Raw genomic sequence first — 17683 nt, 5'->3', positions numbered from 1 at the left:
AATTACTTAATACTATTTTTTTGTCCCCAAGCCCAATTACCCGTGGCATATTCTTTTTGAGCAGATGTATTTTTCGGGAGGGCAAAAAAAAAAAAAGTATAATTATCCCTCAGTGCCTTGAGCAGAACTGATGACAGAATGCGATGATTAAAGTATAAAAGAAAACTCATCAGTGTCTTAACACTGGGGGTCAAATTTCATCGTGCTTTGTCTGTTAGCTAATTACGTGCGTGGCGCCGTAATCGTGTTTCAGATACATTTGGCCGGAATGTCACTCATCACACCCCCCCCCCCTTTTTATCATCTCAAGTAGTATCACTAAATGTGACCATGTTTTTTTTATTATTAGGTGAAAAGAGACGTAAAAAAAAAAAAAAAAAGCAGTACGTTTAAATTAGTAACTGGAAATTTAGCACGCCGCTACACTACAATGAATTGCCTCATTAGTCTTGACATGGATTATTAATATCGCTGCAAGACCGTCGGACGAATTCACATCGATGTCATCGAATATACAAAAAGAGAAAATATCGATACGCAATTTCAAAGTTCACATTTGAAACCTGTGGCGGTAGAGGTTTTTTGCAAGAAGGTGGTTTAATATTTAAGTGGAAACCTTCAAGGTTTTCACTGGAGGTTTTATAATGCTGCCTCTTCATTTATGCATTAACGCATTTATAATAGTGTATGGGCTGCCATGGAAACAAATACAGGTTTTATTTATTCACCGAAGGTGCAGCGTGAGGAATCACTCGAGGTTTCGGTGTCTTACTCAAGCGTCTTCCATTACACAATGATTGCGGGGGATCAAACTTTCCAGTTCCGACATGCTGACTCCATGACTCCCGGGGCATTCATATCATAACAATTGGGCGATATTGCAAATAGATTTCCAGCCACGGGAAATTGAATCAATATGTACTTGTATGTTATCTTTTCTTGCAGAGTGGCGCTATTGGACTCGATTAGTATTATCATGCTTCGATATTTGCCGAGGCAAATAGAACCGATAAATGTAAAGTGATGTGTTGCCACAGTTTCCTTTTTATTTTTATTTCTGCAATTTTAGCAGATTGCGAATGCCCTTATTCCAAGATTGTATTTGTCGTCACAAGAATTCTCAATGCAAAATATTTTCTCATGGGGAGGGGCTGCCCCATTGCACCCCCCTCTCTGCACACCCCTGCTTGGTGTTTTATTATTGTTTATTATGCAGCACTGCAATGGATGGATGGATGGATAGATGCACAAGATCGATAAGCTTGCATTACTGGACTTTATTATGTCAATATTTTCGGATTAGACCCACCTATGAGTCTATAGGAATTTTTATATGTGCAAATAATGCACCATCTATTTGTACTTGGAGTGAGGATGGTGTACAAGTCGAGACAGAGACGTCAAGTGCCCCAAGATGAGCAACAGCTCCCGGTCCCCTGCGTGCACACTCCAATCCTTCAAATCCACTCCTGCATTTCTCGCCATCCCCCTGCCAACGCCACTCTGTGATTGGCTGCTGGCTCTGTGTCAGGAAGAAAGAGCTGCTGTGTTGAGGCCGAAAACTCGGGCACATTCTGGAGGGGAGACGACAACAAAATACCTCCGTGGAACATTACATGTAGGGACACGCAACAGGAGACGTGCAAGGGATTTTTTTGGTTTTGCACATGGAGACGAGTTCGTTGTGCTTTTGCAAGCACGGCCGTGACTGCGCGTGTGGCGCTGTAATCAAGTCCCGCTACTCTTAATGAGACCGAATGTGCCCGTCTTGAGATTTAAATCTTTCCATGGAGGAGACCTAGCTGCTCCGCTTTTTGCTCTCTGACGCTGGCCGGTTGTCACTGGCGCAACATCCCGCAAAAAACTCTTGCACTGCAAGAACTGGGATGAAGGAACCGTAGATATTTGCGTGGCAGAAGCAGCGTGGGATTTTTTTTTTTTTACGCTTTTGAATTTTTTATTTATTTCTGTTTCGAGACCCCCGAAGGCTTTTATCGGACACAAGTGTCTTCGACGGCTCTGCATCAGGTGAGTTTAAATCCGCAGTTTTTCTCGAGCCATTAGCTCGGTGACCTTACCTCACCAGCCCCCTTTTTAAAACGCTCACCCTGCGTTATTTTTGGCTGTGCTTCGTTCTACTTCTTGAGTCATGTTGTCGAGGCGCAGGAGAGAAAAAAAAAAACGTGCATGTCCATTTTTGGGCTTTATGTTAACCAAACCGCTACAAACCAGTAAATAGAACAGACTGGGGATTAACCACACATGGGCTTAGCCAGCTGTCCCATCCCGAATGCATTCATTCATCCAACCTGCACGTCAATGGATCGCGTTTAAATAGTATGCTGTACAGTAAATCTTATGTCCCGTGTTTTTTTTTTTTTTTTTATCAACTGACGTAAAACATGTAGCTAACAAGTGGCACAACGATGAAGAATTAAAAAAAATCTCAATATTTAGTCAGTATAAAACGTCAATATTGGTATAATAGTTATTAACGCCACATTTAATCATAATTAGTTGTGTGGATAGTTATGCTGTCACTTGTGTGAAGTTTTGTTTCTCATTCTCATGGAATATATACAAAATTGTCATACATACTGAAAAATTTCATATGTAAAAACTCGTGGAGTCTGCCCCTGATAATTTAAGACAATTAGCAAATCTGACATTAAGTCCTCCTCAGCAGTGGATTGTATATGTATATATAGTGCTGTGCATGAATCAGTAGTAAATCAATTTGAGTCCCTATTTGGCCATAAAAACAAATGTGAATTATTAATGCATAGGATTGAGTCAAAGTATGTGAGTGTCTTCACATTTTATTATTTTTTTTTTTAATTAAAAAACATTTTCAAAAGGTTTAATATTTTTCAGTATCTGTGACTACTAAACTGGTATTCTGGGGGAAAAAAGTAGTATTGAACATCCCTTGGTGGGATAGTCCATCTGTAGAGACAGAAATGAAGAGTTTCACAGCTAAATGAATCATTAAGCTGCAGTTAAAGTATTGATCATTTTTGCATAGCATCAAGAATTTACCATATGCCAGCAAGTATTAAGTTTGTTTACATGTCCTCTGGCACGGTTTGTGCACAAATGTCTGTCGCCTAATTTGTTATAAGACTGTGACATCAGTGTCATCTTTTCGAAAGCGTTTTGCATCACATGTTAGCATCAATCTTATCTCATATTACTCGTTTGTATTGATTTTAATATTCGTAATGGGAGCTCGCACCTCATTATGAGGTGGGGAGCCACAACCTGCAAATGATGATAATAATAAAAATGTCAAATTCATTATCGATGGTGATAGTCACTAGTTGTTCATCTATTGTTCTCATACCAACATGTTAATTTAGCTCCGATTAAGTGGCTGGTGTAGATTACTGTAAATTTGTACCATTTCTTGGCAGCATCAAGTAGTCTTGCAATTGTTGGCTATAAAAGAAAACTATTGGTTGATTAACTGTGTCGTGCTGATGAACGTGCCTCGCTTGAAATTAATATTCTTTACGGCAATGCCACCTCATTCTCCTGACTGACCTGGGGAGCAACTGGAAAACACATTTCATAATTAAAACGATAATCACCGGTTATTGTTTCAGCAGTCACGTGATTTATCGAGGAAAACGATTACACTGTAGGGCTCCAATTAATGATTAAAAGTGATTGTATTTTCTCACTTAGGCGCCGCTCACAAGTTTGGAGTTAGTCATCATGGAAAAATGTGACTATTGACCACCAGGTCATTTTTGTATTTACGGTCAGCACATTCCATATTGATTTGAAGAACATAATTGCTTTTGTAATATAGGACATAAAGGAGTTATATAATTTAGTTTTGTTGGCGGAAAAATGTGTCATTATTTGCCCGAGAAGGTTTCTGACTTGAATGTTTCAGTATTACTACTACCTTGAACATGGTGCCATTTTTTTTCTTGCATTATTAAAAAAAAAAAAGAGAAAAAAAATCTAATCACAGACTAGATAGCGTTTGAAAAGTTTTTGTACCTAGCCTTATATAACATATGGGGTGTTTGACTTTTAAGGTCCTTTTTTATGCTAAAACATTAAAACAGTCTTTAAACACTCTCTTAACTTTAACGGTGAAAGTTGCTTTGCAAATAAATAAAACTACTTTATGCTTGGTAGCTAACCAATCGGAAACTTGCAGTTTTGTCAGACTTGAATTATTAATACAGTTTTAATAGATAATTGATTCGATTTCGGGGTATTTGACGTTTGAGTTCTGGCTTGATGTTCAAGTTTAACAGTCTTTAAAATAGTAAGCCTTGATTGTTGTTGGAGTTGTACTTAGTAATTGTTTGGTTTGATTTTGTATTTTAAGCACACTAAGAACTACCTAAGTCCTCTGTGAGAAGTGCATTGTAAATAAAATTGACTTTTTGCAACTTTTTATAACAGGTGGCAGCTTGTCTGCTAGCCTTTTGCTGGCTAGCTAGCTAAGTTTCTGTATAAATTTAGAAATTAATACTTTTTTTACTCATATTTTTTAAAGACATTTGTTGTGATCAACTTTTGAGGTCCATCCAATAATGTAGTCTTTCTCAATCTCTTTGCTATTTGGTGGCCAGCTAGCTAGCTAATGTTAATTTAGGGATATCCTAAATTGCACTGCATATATTACTGCCATCACATTCGACATGTTTAAAACTAATTTGACCTTTTAAAACAGGCCGGTGAAATGAAACTAGCTATTAACTATGTATAGTGTTCGACTATATTGTAAACACAATGACGTTTTCGCCAACCTCAGTAAATGATTGCTTGCTCAGAAGGGGTTGGTCACCTTCACATAATCAGGAGCGACCTCTGTGTCGTCTGGCTATATTACTTGTCCATATTATTTCTGTTTGTCTTCATTAATGAGAGCGTATAGCAACTCTCATGGGGATGTATGGGCGAAAAGCAAACAAGCCTGTTCTGTCCACTGCTTCATTGATTTCCCTGTTCATGCCCGGCGGCCTTAAACAGGCACATTTCAAGCGATGCACTCATCACCATGTAATCACCGCGAATGGCTCGCAACTTAATGCGGCCCCGCTGAAATCGCATCTGAAAATGAAGCTGATGGAGCTCCCCTGAACGCCACGTCACCGCCATATTAGTCAGTTAGTGCTAATTATTGTCACTTTCTGATGCTAAGTTTGGACTCGAGGTATTATTCCCCGCAGGTCTGACATTTTGTTGTGTAACTCTGGAACTAGCACCAGTTTAAAATATGCAAACATGATGTCATCCCTCACCGCGTTGTCCTTCCAACTGTTTGCTGGTTCAGTGCGACTGCAGTTAGCGTTGAGATAAACAAGTCATTTAGCAGAGTTAATTGGAACTGCATGCTAGCATGTCCCTCGTTGGATTTATCGCACCTACTAGATTTCTATCAATATCATGAGACTCCACCAAGGCGTACAGAAACTATAACGCCGTTTGCATCCAAGCGTATTTTTGCATATCTTACGAGACAATGTTATTGCCACATGCCGAGCTGTCCACATCAAAGTTCACAGATCCGTTATCTGTCAGGACAACCAGACGAATCTAATTTAAACGGATCGCGTTGTCTGATAGAAGAAGGATTTGGAATACATTCCGCAGCCCAGAGCAAGCTACATCCGATTGGGAACACATCTCATCATCACTGCAATATTATACGCAAAGGACCTATATCCCTCTGAGCAAACTCATCACATTGCAAGATAAAAAAAAAAAAGGTCATTACGATGCAGTAATTCGAGTAGAGATGGAATAAAATATCGCTTTTATAGTTGCTAATGACTAATTATGTTAATATTGGTTACTGAATGCCCTATGAGTAGAGACTGTTATATGCGCACCAGGTCCACTGTATTTTTCTTTTTTTTAGGGGGGTGAGCTGTGAAAAATTTGATAATGGTAGGATGGTGTAATCTCCCTGAACTCCTGTTTTGTTGCTTGTTAGCGCTTGTGCGATTTCAAAGGTCTTTGTGTGGTTGTTGCATGTAGCAAAATCAATTCCACCATTACAGCAGTAATCAACAATCAATTCCCGACAATTGACAGAATTCCTGATCAATCCTTAGGCTAATGGATGATTATGCTCATCTGTTGAGGTCAGGCCCAGGTCTTTGCGTGGCCTTATTCGCAATGTAGCCCGACTGGGTTTATTTAGCATAAATAAAGGGAGGGGGTCAAAGTACTTCATAAACTTTCCAATGTGTTTGTCATGAGAGTTGCTAGCAGTAATAATTAATTCTTTTTTTGGCTTACCTTACAAGCTGCTTTAACCGTGACGACATTTTCACACAATTGCACTTTTGTGTTGTATGCAGGGTTGATACATTAAAGGTCGATTGAAATCAAGCCACAACTTCGAGTGCCAGTATGTATGCGGCATTTCTTGGAGCCGAGGATCATAAAGCAGGCTAAACGCACGTGTACTGAAAGCATCGCAGTCAGTTAAATGATCGGAGCGTGCATCACAGTAACTATCCCGGCCGGTATTATTTCTGCTATCCTCTATTGTGGCGGCTTTCCAATTAACCTTTGACTTTGAGTCTATGATCCTGCGATTAGCTCGCCTGTGTCCATCGCCAAATATGGAATTAGACAAATGTGTCAAAATGCTCGGTTGGGAACCTCGTCCAGATGTGTAATTCACATTTAGCTGCGATAGGGAAGATAATGATCTGATTTTGATTAATGGGTGAGCTCGGTCGGTTCTTGCAATTTGTCATCGCGGTGCAAGTGAATGTCGTCGAGTGATATCTGGTGACCGATTTACGTCTCCTGAATCGTTTGACCCCTTAATTCTCCAGCTTTGATATTTTACAAAGCTACCGTGGTGCTGCTAAAATAATAACTTGTCGTCATTCTGTGCTGTTGTCATGCAAGAGTCATTCAGCAACTGGTTACCAAGCTGGTTTTGGCTTACGTGGTCCTCTCTCATAAGACCAGCTGTCTATGAATCAGCTCACAAACGTCCAGGGCCTGTTAATTTTAGTTAGACCACTCCTGTCAGTCTTGGATGATTAGCATTGAGCTGATTAGCCGTCATAACTAGCCTCTTTCAAACGATCAACTCATGTGTGTTATCATTACCTCTGTCAACCACAAAGGTGAGGCGCAGATTGAGGAATTTATTTTTAAATTTCCGGCTGTTACAATCTGTTCGCCTTGGGGCCGAGTAGAAAAGCGACCCACTTGATCCCAGCACCTGATGCTATGTTCAAAACAAATGCTTTGTCATATGAATTTGCTCGGAGCAACTTGTTTACCTCGGTCTCAAATAGATGTTCGTATACTGCGCGCTCGTCTATTCGCGGCGCCAGTGATCCAATATGTCAGCACAGCAAGACTGCCGAGTATAAAGGATCTTATCAAAATGTTGCACTTTTTTAGAAAGCAAAGCAAGTTGAGCTCGTGGCAGAAATTGTTTCCCAGGCGGCTCCAGCGAAAAGTGCCGTCTGTTGATGAAGGCCGATATTTTAGCAATGTGATGAATGCGGTTTGAAGGCAAAAATGAAATGAAGTTCGTCAGAGAGCAAGCTGCGCTTAGATCAGAGGGTCAGCACACCACATGGTAGATAAACAAATGAGCTCATTTTAAATTTGGACAAAAGCGGAATCGCCAGTCGTACTGCAGACAATAATTGTGTTGCCAAGTCCGGAGTCATCTGAGATTTCATGAGCTGTTTTGAAAATGGTTTGTGATAATTAAAGCGAAACTTTTTAACAACCTTTGCATCATTGGGAAGGTTTTTAAATGCAAACGGTGAACTCTTGCATATGACATATTTGTTGAGCAGCCTCAGGGTCACACCCACCTTAATTAAGCAGACATAGGCAGACTCGACACCCCAGAAAAATTTAGAACTAAAAAAGCTCTTTGGATGCTATGTGAAGCGTCTTCAACAAACAATTTGCCATGATTGAACCTTTGTGGACCCCGTCGAGCAGTTTGTGTGGTCAAGTGCGAACCTAGTAATCAAACCATTGGGCGCTCGATCGAAAAGTCTGGTCCAAAACAAAATAGATTTGAAAAAATGTGATATAGTGTTCTCCCACCAGTCCAAATGGAGAAAAAAAAAAATCAACTTGAATCAAATTTACTTCACCGTGTAAGAGAACTTGTGAAAACACTATTTTTAATAACTGGCCATGGATCACAGTTGTTGAAGGCACTCTGAAAAGATTGCGAAATACAAGGTTAACACATCGAGATAGAAAAACATCCACCCACACATTCCCATCTACAGGCAAGTTTGAGTCTACAATTACTTAGCGTACAACCCATACGTATTTTCGCCCATATAAAAGTGCAAGGGGAAGGTCACAGCTCAGAGATCTTCTTGCTTTAATGTGAACCACTAATACTATTTTGCATCTTAGTGGAAAAATATATGCTACGCTATTATTCCATCCTCTCTTAGCGCTGCGAGCAAGTTGCAAATGTATGTTTATTGCCAAAGGCCTCAACGTGACATCTGCATCCCTCGGTAATGAGTAAGACTTTTAACAAATGATTCGAATCATCACGAAGTGAAGTTGTCAGTAACTCCCCCACCACCTAATCCAGGCCACAACACTTTAGCAGAAGGGGTAAAGTAGGGCAAGAGACTAAAAACAGAAATGTTGTCGTCGGTGTCTTCTACATTCAGAGTGAAGAGTGACAGTTACAACACCAGATGCCGCATCCAAAGTAAAAAAAAAAAAATGAACACATTGATTCTTTGCTGTCTGGATGCTGTTCTCATCGAGACAAGGCACAACAAACAAACATCAATCATTATATGAACCTTAACGTGAGCAGCAATGCTCTTATCTCAGAGTGTAGCGTATCCTCTGTTAAACTGCCGGATGCAACCATTAACGAAATGATTTTCCTGACAGCCAACGATGGGGGGGCGGGACAACGATCTCTTATTTCTCACGGGAGGACGAGAAGGGGGGTGGGTGTTCAATCTATGCCTTGTAGTTTTTTAATGACATACAATTAGAAACATGAACAATCGGATCATGTGATAGGCAATTAGCGAGGGGTAGAGTGAGAGGGATGTGCAAATGGTGTCACGCCCAGGAGGAATTCGCCAGGAAGCAACCTGACGAGATCCAATTTCCATATTTTCGGCACTCGAATGTTTGATTCGCAGCTGGCGTTCAACCTGCGACTCTCCCAACCTTCAAACCAGGTTGTGATTGTTGCACGCCAAGGTCGTACAATTTACGACTTGTTTGCGTACCCCAAAGCTTAGGTCGCCAAGGTTCTTCAATGAGATAAGTAAAAACGGGATAGGAAATACAGAAATCCTCTCGGAAACGTGCCATGCTATCTAAAGTGAGAGAGAGAAAAAAAGTGAGATAAAGTGACTATGATTTAAACTGAATCTTACCTCTGAAGACTGTCGGTTTACATCAGCGCGGCGCAGACCACATATCGCCTCGCATTTTCCTCATACAACTGTGGCCTTTTGCACTTGGAGTCTGTTTCATTCCATTTCGTGCACTCAACTACTGTGATTGGATGGTAGGCTCTGAGTGCTGTCCAAATGCCGTGCGCTGATTTCACCCCGCATCGGAACACACTAAGTCGTCTTCCGCTGCTATTTTGCGATCTTGTAACTTGCATTCGCAGATATTTAGAAAACAAACCCAAAGGAAATAATGGAAGTTGAGTTCATTCCGGGTTCAAAAAGATCATAAAAGCAATATTCATTGCACAGGGAAGAAATGGACTCTCGTTCTCGTCTTAAGGCAGCAGAAAAATAAGACGAATAGTAGTTAGCCTTGTTAGCTCGGCGCTAGTCTAAAAATATTCACACCACGGAACCGCGAGCACCAAAATGTGTCGAACTGAATACTAACATTAAAATTCGCTTCAACATTTTTGACTGACACCATGATTTGAGAGCCCCAAAAAAATTTTGAGAAATACTCGCCTACCTTTACCATTAACGAGGCGCTGCTTTGATTAGAATGACGACTTTTGCCCACTGATCTCCTTCCATATTCGACCTTAATGAAGACATTTAAAATGCAGACCATACTCCTTCCCGCCCACTCCGATCCCAGTTTTAAATGCACTCCTGAGAGAGGCCATCCTGTCTATTATGCTCGCAGACACAGTCGGTCAAGCCTTGGTCACCTTGGTCTTTTTGAGTTGAGCGTGTGTGTGCATATTTCACACCTCTCCTGCTGCATGTAAGTGAATGGCAATCCTCTCCCGTGGTGGAGCATAACACCTGCAAGCTGCCTCTTAAAATGGAACTCATGCCGAAATGACGACAATTTGGCCGAGCTACAATTACAAACAATACAGAGGGGAAGGGAAACTTGGAAAGGAGAACTGCAGCTGAGGGATGCCGACCGCCTACTTTAAGGTTACAACTCTAATTACGTGTGAACTCATGAGACGCACCTTGAGGGAACGCGAGCTGCATACGGATGCGGCTGGCGGTGGTCGTTTTGAGTCCACCGTCGCCGCTGACATAGTGAAGGATGGGAAGTCCATTCTCCAACCTTGGCAAACAATCAGGGAAGTTTTAAATAGTGTAATTAAACCATAAAACCTGGCACGGAACCCCTTTCGATTAGTTATTTTACAACAGCGTTTCAATTACAACTTTTCCAACGTGACCTGAATATTTGGACTTGGAACACCGACTAATTAGTTTTTTTTTTGCTACATTTGAATAATTAACACCCTCATGTCACAGAGCAGAACAAGGCTGTTGAAATGAAACTTGTCAGATGACTGAGTCATCCTTTGAATATCGTCGTAATTTCCTAAAAAACAGTTCCAGGCGCCACAAACACCAATCGGGCTGAATGACACTTGATTGAAAACGGCATTGAGAAGACGGGAAATCGTATTAGCGGCGCCTCGGTCGTCGCCCTCCTCGACGCGAGAAGCTGATTTGCGTTGCCCCTCTCTTGGCCACGGAAGATTTGTGTGCATTTTCACCTCCAAATGCCTTTCTGCACTTCCCCGGCTCCAGTGACATCCATAATGTTAGAGCTGCCTTTGTATGGGAGCGCACACGTCCCTCCCTACCATAACAGAATACTAATGAGTATACAAGCTTAATGAAATGAGGACAGCCCCGCCTGCTCAATCAATATATTTTTCTCCACTGTCAGTGTGGCAGAAGTCATTTAGTCCACACTATGCTCCGTACTCCTTTCCGCAGAGTGTTGATTGTTTTGACCCGTGGCCACTCTTGATTATCACGTTGCGAGAGAGAGTCTTGTTTTCTTGGCTCCTGCAGAAGAGAAACAGCTCACCGTTGTACTCCTCCTGCCTGGGTAGGCGGCAGCCATCGACTCTTTTGCCTTCCATATTCATCCTGGATTGTGGGTGGACTTTCTGCTCGATTCCGTCCGGCAAATGAAAAGCGATTCATTCTTCTCTTGAGTCACTCGGCTATTCTGCGTCTTATGACACAGCTACGGTTCAGGAAGGTACTTCAGTTCGAACCACGTACAAAGAAAATGGGTCCTCCGCATTTTCTGTTCTCTACCAGGTAGGGGATGACTCAAGATCATGTGGATGGAAAACTGGAAGAAAACGATATGGAAATGCCCCAAAGTTGAAAGTATGCTCTTGAATAATGGCATCAACTTTGTTTTATTCATAAACGCATCTGAGCGATAGACTGTCCCCGAGAATATTTCAGGATTTTTTTTTTGTCTCTGCCGCAATAGACAGCGCCAAAAGCCTTCCATTTATGCTAATGGGAGATTCAAACCGTGATATCTTCTTTAACCGAACTCTAAACGGAATTGTTAATATTTCCGCTCATTTGATTGGTTTCAAAAGTCCCCCCCTGTTGTATTAAATTGCAGTTGATCTGCACCTTCACATCTAAAGGAATAAAAGTGTTCCTTTTTTTTGGGTGTAAAACAGGGTGTCACCTTGAGCTCTCAGATCTGTCGGTCGTTTAATTTTAACTGTGACAGCACAAAAAAGAATGTAGGGGCGAAAAATGCTAAGCCTCTTCATCAGTCTTTCATCTGGGTAATTTGAAGCGTTATCTGCAAATCGCCTCTTGGCCGTACACGTTTCTTTGTCTCAAACTTGCTGTTGTCTCAACTCTTCCATTTCCTGTAGTCTCTGATCAGCTTTGAGTGCTACCTGGAAACTGTCGTAACACTGTCGAGCTGCTTGTTATTCATATTAACTGTTAATACCCCCACTCAAGAGTCCCTGATGAAATCACTTCAAGGCGTCACAGCACTAAATTATGCTCGACTGTCAACTTAAGTCTAAAGTGCCATTTTGAAAACCCGTGCATCTTTCAAGCTGATACGCCGTGTAAATATTCCAAATCGGATATTACGAATTTAATGTCAAGTAGCCAACCAACACTCTGGGAGAAGATTGTCTTTACGGTATAACGTTGATTGCAGTCCCCTCGTCGAGTAGTTGAGACCAAAACTTTTTCGGTTTGTTAAAACGTGAACGGAAAAAAAAAGACGGTTGTCTTAAAAATACCAGCTAGGCATCCATCTCTCTGACACTGTTTATGGCTCTAATCATCTGACAGCAACCACCGGGGAAATGACCTGTTGTACATTTTGTCAGCCCGCAGCGGACTGTTTATTGAAAAACTAGCCGGTAATCTCTCCAACCGGATCAAATATACTGGAGCTGAATTCTGATGGAAGACCGCCTATGAACTGAGCCAAGCGAAAGAAAACTGTCATCCAAAATAGCACCAAGTGATGAACTCGGTCAACTGCCTGATGTATTGTGCAGTCAAACAACACTGCCTGACAATTATGCGGGATGGAAACTCAATGTACTCGGTCATTCGGGACACTTTGGCCCACCGGGGTACAGTTAGCTTCAGTAAACCCTGACGTTGCTTACAAATCACTCGTCATCTGGATGTGTTGTAAACGCCGAGACCGGCCTGAACGATTTTTGACAGTGGAAAGGCAAAAGAAGCGCCTTGCTGCTTTACAGTTGTGTTGACTTAAGTTAGTGCCCTCCAGCCACCGGAGGATTACGTAAAACTTGCCACTCAACACAGAAGTTGAGAGGAAAAGTGTTCATAATATTGTGACTTCTCGACTGAGTAAAACTTTGACCCTCTCGCCCTTCGAGAGACTCGACTATGTTGTGTTTTGCAAAAGGCTGCATGGCAGCTGACATTGATGCAGAGCTTCTGTACCGCAATGGCGTTTTTGGCCGAGATAATCCGCTAGTTGCAAACAAAGCTGTAGCGACATGACAGCCAGAGCTTTTCATGTTCGCCGAATTTCCAGATCCGTTTGAAGAGCCCATTACCTTTTCAGTTCCGTTTTTGGTGAGTGAACATTTTAGTCTGTCGTTACTGAAAGCTTTGCTGAAGCAAAACATTAAAATAAGATATGGAGAATAAATAATTTGGGGTATCTTTCTGTCCAATTTCTCTCGAAATACAATCGCAACAATTTCTTTTTTAATTATATGTCGTGAGCCTTTGTCAGATCTTTTCAATGACCTCCTCTTCAGCGGAGCCTTGACAATGTTGTCATGTCCAGACTGCGTCCCGTTGCCACATGGCAGAGCTTTCATTTCTGACACCACATACAGACAAGGACCCTGCCACATAATGCAGACAATCCAGACCTCGAGAGTCTATAAAATCGCTGAAGCCATCTCAACTGTCTGCGTGACCCTTTTTATTGCATAACTTGAGAGAGCTACACTAATCTGAATGCTAAACCATGCCACAGGGGTCATTGACTTATTTTGATACCTCATAGCGTCCTTTCAAGGGTTTCCGAACAAACAGTGTTCGTGCATAGTTCACTTTCCAGACCTGCAGCTCTGTCCTGTTGGAGTTTATTAAAAGTCATATTTTGTCCTCTCTGCATGATGTCGCAGCAGAGCCGCCTACCTGCAAACAGTCAGCGTACAGGCATTATAGATGCACAGCTCTCTGGAAGCCAAACACAACAAACAGTAATTCCCCTACCTGAGTGCATTCCTTCACTCTTCTCTCATTGTTACTTCTCCCTCATCCATTTTATAAATGATTAAAGACAGGAGCTATGTAAAAACCCAGTAGATAATTGAAACACGCTTTAGCTTTCAGAAGCCATTATTGCTTTGAATTTAAATGGAGTCAAATTGAACTCAGATGGAATGGAAAGTTTGCACGTCACCGTTTTTAACAAGGCATCGCGTTTTCAAAAGTTTGCAGCATCTCGGGAGGATGCGGCGTTTCGTACCCGAGTCATTAAAGTTTGACTAAGGAATGAGATTAAGGTAAATTACATGGCGCATGTTGTCTTGCCTCTTTCCGTTCTTTGACTACAGAGATGAGAGGTTTGAATAAATTAAAAAATTGGAAAACGGCATGTTATCGTTCCTTTTGGGCTTTTGTTCCGGTGCTGTAGGGAATGCTTTCAATACATTTCATCTCAGCCATAAGGCTGAGATGCAAAAGTTGCATCAATAAGAAACTGAAAAGGAACTCGGTAGAGCACAGATGGAAAGATAACAGTTTGTATATCAACACAAATAGAAATCAGTGTAACGTTGGGAGACAAAGTAATGTTGAAGGTGCTTTGCAAAGTCTCAAGTGTGTGTCTGTGGGCGGGGGTGGATGAAATAAACACACCAAAAGAACAAACAGTAAAGAAACAAAATAACAAGTAAATTCATACGCAAGCTACCGATAGCTTAGTCGCTCATACATTTACCAGTTAAAGCTAGCCAAACTCAACATTCTAATTAAATGACACCCATGTCACTCACCAGGTCAAGACCCGCCTTTTAATATCTTACTCACTCCAAATTACAGCTCGAATGTGAGGCCGGTTAACCCCAAGTGAGCTAAAAACAATAATTCCATTCCACACACGCTTGCTATTGTGCTTAATATGCTAAATTAAATTTTAGCGTACTATGTGATTAATTGGTGGCTTTGCTCTCAGTGTATCATCCCCATTGATGTCTGTGGGCAGGCACTTTGTCTCGCGTATGATAATGAAAGTCTTCAGTGTTACGATTGCCATGTAAATCAGAGCATCCAGCCGAGCGCTCATATCACACGGGGGGGTTAAAGATCAAGGCGCTACCGAAATGATTAATAGTTGGCCTATCAAAGAAACGTTTGTCTTACTTGACGGACTTGTTTAATCTCCTTCGACCTCTTTTAACCTCCAGTCGAGTTTTTACCGTGCACACTGGGCACTATAAAAGAAGTTTGTCAAGGACAGAGAGAGGGGGGGACTGGAAATTGTTCCTCCTGCATTTTTGGGCTTCACCGGGTGACATGATGCTTATTAGATTAGATGCTTATTAGAAAATTCCATCTGGGGTATTATGGCTAACTCCTTTCTTAATTGAGGATTACCAGTTATCAGAAAAGTTGTTTAAAAACAAAACTGACCTTGTGGAGTTAAGTTTGGTATTTTGTCGTGGGTCGTGTTGCCTTGGTCTGACCACACACAAAAAAAAAACTCTAATTGCCATTTCCCATCTGTCTAGTATATGGGCCTCAAATTTGGGAGTAATCAGACAAAATCTCCCCTGGAAATGACCAAAATGACCATAAAGTGGCCACTTTAAACCAAAATGTTCGACTTCCTGTGTCTTTGTCGAGCGAGGATTTTTCAGACCTTTTATATGCCTCGATTCCTCGTGGACGTGCCTTCTCAATCTCATGTCAAGTGAAACTTAGTGACAGCCAAGCCGAAATGAGATTTGTTTTGTTTTGTAAAGCGCAAAATACTTTTGCATAATTTACCGTACCGCTGTTTTTCTTAAAACCACATGCATATGCAATTCACCGACACATCATTCAGATGAGACCGCTTGTAGGAACAACGTGGCGTGACGTTGGCAAATGTGCTGAAAATGTAATCGGGAAAAAATACATCATCCCCACGCCATTAAAATGTCATCAAATGGACGGGAATGACAGCATTGTCAAACCGGCGCTTTGCACTCTAACCCAGTTTATCTCTCCTCTCACCTTTTTTAGTGCCATGAATCATCGTGGGCAACAGCTGCTACCCACATAGAGGTCACCCCACCTCTCTTTCCATTCGATTCGGTCCAGAGGATGCTGGGAATGTGTCGCGGACGCAGGAAGTTTCTGGCGGCCTCCCTCGCCCTGCTCTTCATCCCGGCGCTCACTTGGCTCTACCTGTCGGTCGGCAGCTTTCAAGGTAAATCCTTCGGGGTGGATGATGATCGCAACCGATAAAATATTACCCAGGTCAGAGCCAAAAGGCAGTAAATAAGTCATCATAATCGGAGAATCCAATCGTTTATTTGAGAGAAAACTGTGATGGCGACGATTACAAAATTCATCTTATCAGGAACAAATCAACAATAAAATCAAAATTAGATGAAGAGTTTTGAATAAAAAAGTAATAATACAGGAATAACGATTTCTTAGTTCTTTGGGTCAAAACTGACACTTTTGGAGGAAAGTCTGGATTTTGTAAATGTTCTCTAAATATTTTTAAATCTAAGTGATTCAATTGTTTCGTCAGACAACAGCATCGCTTGTGTAGTTGTTGTTTTTTAACACTTGCGGCTTTACACACCTTCAGGCATTAGTGTATATTTGTATGGAAATTGTTGCTTGAGTCACCAGTATAGTGATTGCTTTTATCGCTTGAGGCTTTTTCCAAGCGTTTGCACCTCTCGCATGATGTCGGCCTATCTATGTAATGCACCAAACAGAAATGCTGATGCCATCTTTTTTACGCTTTTAAATTGTGTTACCTTACTACAAGCATGCTTGGCGCCAACTTCAGGAAAATACTTAACAGAATCGTTCTGAAGGAACTACGGTCTAAAAGCATGGGGAAAATAAGTTGATAGTTTCAGTATGATTATATGTGATTATTTTCTTTCTTTTTTTTCATTTCGACTCAAAAGCTTGTAGAGTACAGATTTTATCCTGTTCTTTGTATTCGGGCATGTTGAGGCAGTTTATTCATTCGTGATTCCAAGAAAGCCTCCTCACCATCTGGTACTCGACGCCTTAATGACAATGAAATATGCACCAATAGATGGATGATGGCATAATTCTCTTTCCATTACTTCTTGTTGAAGAAAATGGATTCCAAATTTCCCGTTCAAGTTCCTCGCGGTGCAGTGCAACAACTGCTTCCTGATTCTCTTTCAACAACTTTTGTCTCCATAGCCATTAAAAGTGCAGCATTTGTTTGCTCGCTCGTCTTTTATAGGATCGGTGCCAGGTCTCGTTCGCTTCAAATAACCTCCCAGAGGCTCGGCACGATAAGATCGAGAGAGCCCGTCTCGCCAAAGGCTGCCGTTGAGTCCACCTTTGCGATGAACATGACCGACAGGGACTGGCTTGATGAATCAGACATGGCTATCGATCGTATTTTTCTCTTTGTTTTGCCTGGAAACATCCGGATGAGATGATCCAATTACACAAGTCAGCACACTTTTTTTTTTTTGGGCGTGTTGTTCTTCATACCAGGACAAGCTATTTTAGATCTCAATCTTCAATTTGCTTTAACATACACACGTCCCACAGGAATGGCTGGAAAGTACAATGAGTAAGCAGAATCGCTCAGTGGCCCAATAGCAAAGTGAATCTACAGAAACAAATTTCCTGTCGGCCAAGTCCCCTGTTCTTCCTATTTTTTTCCTCCGTAGGGGGGGGGTTGCGTTAATGAACCACCGAAGCCTGTCCAAAGTTGA

The 17683-nt window shown here is 41.5% G+C and overlaps 1 protein-coding gene across 5 annotated transcripts in view; it reads left to right on the top strand.

Moving 5' to 3' along the window:
• LOC148379342 (xylosyl- and glucuronyltransferase LARGE1) overlaps window positions 1-17683 on the top strand; it is a 107589-nt gene that overhangs the window by 61997 nt on the left and 27909 nt on the right. For 4 of the 5 annotated variants that reach the window (XR_015855323.1, XM_088366536.1, XM_088366535.1 and 1 more), the window contains one exon: window positions 15981-16167. Coding sequence is in view for 4 of the 5 variants with exons in the window: in XM_088366536.1 (XP_088222662.1) it covers window positions 15981-16167 (187 nt within the window). In the remaining variant the exon portion in view is untranslated. Of the gene's footprint in view, window positions 1-1521; window positions 2029-15980; window positions 16168-17683 lie in introns of those variants that run through there. The other variant, XM_088366538.1, reaches the window with a different exon arrangement.

This window comes from Syngnathus floridae, chromosome 22, assembly GCF_059516105.1.
Source record: "Syngnathus floridae isolate MCC-2025c chromosome 22, RoL_Sflo_1.0, whole genome shotgun sequence".
Taxonomy (NCBI): domain Eukaryota; kingdom Metazoa; phylum Chordata; class Actinopteri; order Syngnathiformes; family Syngnathidae; genus Syngnathus; species Syngnathus floridae.
Note: the sequence above shows the minus strand (reverse complement) of the source record. Positions and strands in the feature narration are given on the sequence as shown.